The following is a 5,792-nucleotide window of genomic DNA, read 5'->3' as shown; positions in this document are numbered from 1 at the left end:
AACAGCGTGGGACGAGAATCATCTGTCCTACAGGGTCAGCCATGTTGATTATTTGTAATGTCAGAGGCACTGAATCAATTGTAAACTATTGCTACACGTATACATTAGTCAGTACCATAGTGATCATTTAACGTAGATGGCGTAAGCGTGCATACATACAATGATCTGTCCTAGTTTTTCATGTTACCGGAGAAAGGTAGCTTATCTGAAGCATTAACTCAACTGTTTCAGGACTCGCGTAACGCCATCCCTGATGCAGATCGTTGGCCGAATGGAGAGATCCCTTACGTCATTTCCAGTGACTTTAGTAAGTCTACATTTCTTACTGAGGCACTGTGACGCATTTGTGAAACTATGATTAATGTATCTGCGTTCTTTCAGACGGACATACACGTTATGAGAAGAGATCATTCTCAGTATCCCAAATGTACATGAAAGGTTTCACCCTCCAGGTACTGCCTGCAAGGACGAGAACGGCAACTGTGCGGGTTGGGCGGCCGTGGGAGAATGTGACGCCAACCCTGGTTACATGTTGTTCTATTGTGCGGAGAGCTGTGGCCTCTGTAGCCGCTCCGAATCCGGTAATTAATCTTAACATACCTTTTCTGTGCGCAATTATAAAATAAGATTAGAGTAACAAAAGAGTATTGTGCCTGCTAGGCCAGTATCGGCGAGGCTAATTACTATAGTATACTGTCTCGTATACGATAGTTGTCACATCACACTTACAATATATATTTAATACGCTGTGTCAATCTTAGGCACTTTTTTTCCACAAATTTCCCATCCCGACACAGCCGTACATTTGGGATCGAAACGTTGCCTTCTCTACGGGTTTTCTAATTTTTGAAATTATGATGCGCTCGCATACGGCATCGATTGGTCAGCAACATAATATCGACCGCTTAAACGATATGCATGGAGCCCGGTTCCAAGCTAATTGATACGTCTTGTTGAATCTACAGATGTAGATCCAAAGGCCATTGTCACTGCACCTGCCGGATCGGAGGTTGGTCGGATCCAGCGAGCCATTAAAGAGTTCAACCAGCGGACATGCATCCATTTTAAGCCCCGGGACGGCGAAGCGAACTACGTCAAAATCAGAGCGCTTGAAGGGTAAGATTCATAATGATGTCCTCTATGACTCAATTCTTTGCCTATATTAAGAGTCAGTATATGGAATATGATAACAATGATATTCAATTGATATCCAATGATTACCGTTTGTGGTCACACAAGCAATAAATGACCTACGTGCATATCTATCGATGTTACGTCCATAATCAGTCCATAACTCATGATATTCATCTCTTTCAGTTGCAACTCGCAAGTGGGTCGGGTTGGCGGGATGCAGGAGCTGTCTCTCGGTACCAATTGTCTTGGAAGGGAACGATCCTGCACGAGCTGATGCACGTTGTGGGCTTCTGGCACGAACATCAGCGGCCGGACAGGGACGACTACGTCACGATCCGCCTTCAAAACGCAGAAGAACGTGCGTGCATTCTTTCATTTTAAGTCCAAACGTTGTTACACCTTTTTATCAACATCGAGTAAAGAAAGTCCGGGCGCTACATTACGTCGTTTTGACGTGTTGAATGGCTGTTTCTATTGTCATGTTGTCATTTCTTACGCAAACTTTCAATCGGAATCCACCGGCAAAGCCCCTCATGCAAATTGTCATCATTAGCAAACACCAAAGAAGTTCTCTTGAGCATTCCTGTCGTTTTGTTTTGTTTTATCCAGGGTACCATCACGCCTTCGACAAGTTGCCCAACTCCCGCAAACTGGGCCTGTCGTATGACTATGGATCCATCATGCATTACGAGAGCTACGCCTTCAGCATTAACGGGAGGCAGACCATCGTACCCAAGGTAGGTTGGTCAGATCAAGATAAGATTGACGTTACTTCATCATGTGATATAAATCAACAGACAAAATCTACGGGCTGGATGCACTGTGGAATCTTAGGCACTTGCTCCAGCAAAGTAAATTTGAATCAAATATATTTCATTATATTACATGTCTAGTCTACCATGGAGTTGGTTATAACATGATTTGACTTTTTTGTTAAATATCTAAATCTTATGAGGAAACACCGAACCAGTAATGCTATCTTAAAATGATGACAAAAACAGCCCGTAACAATCTCATATTCTGTGCTTCCCCGTCTGTAGCTTCCGCTGAACGGCGTCGTCCTTGGAGAAACCGAAGAACTCAGTTCTCTGGATATTCGGAAGATCAACAAGTTGTACGATTGCTAAAAATAAACGCACGTGCAGCTGGCCTGCTATGATACTCAGTGTTTTGTTCTTCTTTCCACTTATCTAGTGCTTACGTACAGTTATGATTACCAATATTGCTTCTTTGTTTCATGGAACAGTGATGCAGAATTTTTTTAGAAGTATCCAAATACAGTTTTTGAATTTGGATCTCTAGAGTGGACACTCAAGGGACTGAGCAAAAATGCCCATATACTGCAGGTGTCCTCCCAGGCAGCGGTCCAGCAATAGGCTTATGCAAGTGCATGTGTAATATGTGTAAGTTAGATTAGAATCATAGAATGATAGAGAAGAACGTCAGAGCAAATTTTATAATTGAATCCAGATGCACTACTGTAGTGCAGCTGAATTCAAGAAAATGTGCTTAGAAATGGCCACAGTTTATAAACTCCAGTTAGTTCTAAAAACAAATTTCAGTAAACCTTTGTCTAACCACCAGAGTCATGTTTGTCTAACAATCAAAATGTTGTATTTGGGTAGGTTGTCTGTTCCTAAAACAGTAAAAAAAATAGCTTCAATTTTTCTGCAACAGGCTGGTTCAGTTTGTTCTTTGCAAAGGTTTAGCAATCACAGGATAATAGAGCACATGCAGAAGAACATCAAATGAGAACATTTCATGGAATTCAGCTGCAGATCCACTACAATTAGTTTTGGTGTAGTGCCGGATGAAAAGTGCTTAGAGATGCCCCTTGTTAATAAACTCCAGTTTGTTATATAAACAAACTTCAGTAAACCTTTGTTTAACAATCAGAGCCATGTTTGTTACCTTATGCTTAGGTCACAATTCAAGAAAGGGGCCCGCTCGGCGCGTGTTCGGCGTGTTTTTTGGCACTACCGAACGGGACCTGGACGGAGACCGGCGGGCTTCCCGACGGCTGCCGGCCTATTTTTGACCCCGCGCGGTCGCCGAATCGATTTTAACTCAGAGTTAAAAACACTTCGGGCCCCGTTCGGCGAAATACGCCGAAGCGACGCCGTAACCTCACTGCCCGGGACCCGTCGGGCGGCCGAACAGGCACCTGCCTAAGATTATGACGTCACATGTGCTGATCAGTGCATCAGATGGTCAGGAAAAGGGGGTTATAGGGAGCATATATAAACTCCTGCCTCAGACTACGTCGCACAGTTCACCACGTGTGTGTTACATCGTGTACTTGTGTGTGTTACACCTTGTATTTGTGTGTCAGAATGTCGAAGGGCAAGGGAAAACAGCCGGCACGGCTCTCTTGCCAACTTCATAAAACAGATCATAACAGGAATAGAATGTGTCTGACATTATCTCTTGTTACATCATATGCCTTCGTAATAAAATGGAATCAGAAGTTATTGGCATTTATTTTCAGTCCAAATTTCAACAGAAGTAACGATATTCAGTGGTTTTATTGCTCAATAGCAAGGAGCTGCCACGGCACACTTCCTGCGTCACTGCTGAAGTACTTCCTGCGTCACTGTTGAAGTACTTTCGAAAGTAGGCCCTCGGTTACTTTTGCGACGCACCAGTTCTGCCTGCCTCTCTTCTTCAGCTACCAATGCCAGAAGACCTACATGTAGGTTGTCACCAATCTCAATCTCAGACGGGCTTGTAAGTTGTTTGCAGGTTGCACTGAACGCTGCATCGCCAACTTCAGTCTACTCTTTACTTGACGTGTACTCTTTACTTGAAGTGAACGGTAGCAGGCAGTGCAGCGCTTATATATGTACCTGCTCAAAAACACGAGAGGAGCCCGTCGGGATCCCGCCAGGAACCCGCCAGGGACCTGACAGCTGCCCGGCCGAACTGTAAGAGCCGGTCGGCACCCTACCACACGCCGCACGGGTCAAGACGGGCGACTGACCGGGCATCGGACGGGTCCCTGACAGAAACCGGCCGCAAAAGTTTATGAATATTAATGAGAGCCGCCGGCCGGAGCACAACCAGGCCCCGACAGGGAGCCGTAAAGGAACATTTAATTGTGACCCTGACAGTACGGCGCACGCTCGGCGTCATGACGCCGGCCGGCGTCTACGCCGAGGACATGCCGAACGGGCGCCGTTTCAAATGTGACCTAAGCATTAAGAAGGTTATGTTTTCAGAGGCGTTCGTGTGTGTGTGTGTCTGTAAACACGATAACTTGAGGAGGCTTAAATGGACTGACTTGATATTTGGTAGGTAGGTAGGTCTTGATGAGACCTCAAAATGATTAGATTTTGGATCACCTGGCGGCTTGTCATGGCACTGCAGCAGAATTTCCGGTTTGATATCTCATGATCCAGACATGCTAGGGTGACGAAATTTAGATGGTAGATAGCTCTTGTGCTGGGGATGAAGTGGCATGAGTTTGAGCTCCCTTGTCTAGAACTGCAGGGGAGTTTAAAGGACAAGTGTTTAAAGAAGGATAACTCAAGAACCGATTGATGGATCATCGTGATTTTTGGTATGTGGGTAGCTTAAGTGATGATTAACATAATGATATTACAATTATGCAAATATGGATGTAATTTGCATAATTAATGAGGAAATTCTATAAATCAGCTGCATTCCATGATAGGAAGTTCAAGCTTTTAACAAATATTATTAAGAACGAGAGAAACACAGGCAGATATTGATTATACCAATGATGACTTAATTTGCATAATTAATGAGAAGATGTTATAATTGCATAGTGGTAACTGCCTGGAATTTCATACTTAGGTTGTTTGAAAGTTGTGTGAAAGTGAACATCATTAAACATAACTTATTCAAATAAGGACGTCGTTTGCATAATTTATGAGGAAATGCTATAATGGATTTCTTTGTTAAGATAAGACTGTCTTATGGTGTAGAATATGATCAACAGATATAATTCATGCAATTTAGGATCCTATTTGCATAATCGGGGGATTAATATATAATTTCTTATTCATAAAGGCTAACATCATTTGGCGAAGGTATGAGATCGTGGAACTCTAGGTTAGCAATGAAATGTGGTCTTTAGGCAGGTTGTCTGTTCATAAAATAGTAAAACAAAAATATGTATCCAGTCACATGAAGTCCATAAATTGACCCCTTTCATTTAACATTTGCAAATTCTGTAGTTCAACCACATTTACCTTTTAGTACCATGTACCATAATGTTTCATTTTGGAAATTACACAGTACATGTACTTTACATATGCCCTACCAGTAGTTACACATTATATCAGAAACTATTGTTTCTGGGCTCGTTGGGTGCTGCTGTCAGTCAATATTGTCCACTAAGACAGGTCTGAATGCCCCTTGGGACTGAAAAAATGTCCTTTTGTTGAAGATGATAGGTGTCCTCCTAGGATAGGGTCTTAACTATGTAAAATGGACGGGACTGTTCTAATGTGTCCACTGTAGACAAGTGTCCACTTCGGAAAGGTGTCCACAATGAGAGGTTTGACTGTATTAGCCTCTGGGTATAGGTTGATAATAGACGTATCAACAAAAGATTAAATATAGACCCACACTCGCACTTGGCGGAGATGTGTAAATAAACTATTTATATCAACGTTTGGTGAGCGCCTATCCGA

The 5,792-nt window shown here is 43.0% G+C and overlaps 1 protein-coding gene across 1 annotated transcript in view; it reads left to right on the top strand.

Moving 5' to 3' along the window:
• The window catches only part of LOC109475421 (zinc metalloproteinase nas-14-like), a 6,447-nt gene extending 4,186 nt beyond the window's left edge, over positions 1-2,261 (top strand). The window contains exons 2-6 of the mRNA XM_019776023.1: positions 453-581; positions 966-1,009; positions 1,318-1,492; positions 1,744-1,871; positions 2,175-2,261. Coding sequence (XP_019631582.1) covers positions 453-581; positions 966-1,009; positions 1,318-1,492; positions 1,744-1,871; positions 2,175-2,261 — 563 coding nt within the window. The remainder of the gene's footprint in view (positions 1-452; positions 582-965; positions 1,010-1,317; positions 1,493-1,743; positions 1,872-2,174) is intronic.
• The last annotated feature ends 3,531 nt before the right edge of the window (positions 2,262-5,792 follow it).

This window comes from Branchiostoma belcheri, unplaced genomic scaffold (genome assembly GCF_001625305.1).
Source record: "Branchiostoma belcheri isolate BF01 breed outbred unplaced genomic scaffold, Haploidv18h27 scaffold34, whole genome shotgun sequence".
In the NCBI taxonomy this organism is placed as follows: Eukaryota; Metazoa; Chordata; class Leptocardii; order Amphioxiformes; family Branchiostomatidae; genus Branchiostoma; species Branchiostoma belcheri.
This window is presented reverse-complemented; position numbering and strand designations above follow the sequence as displayed.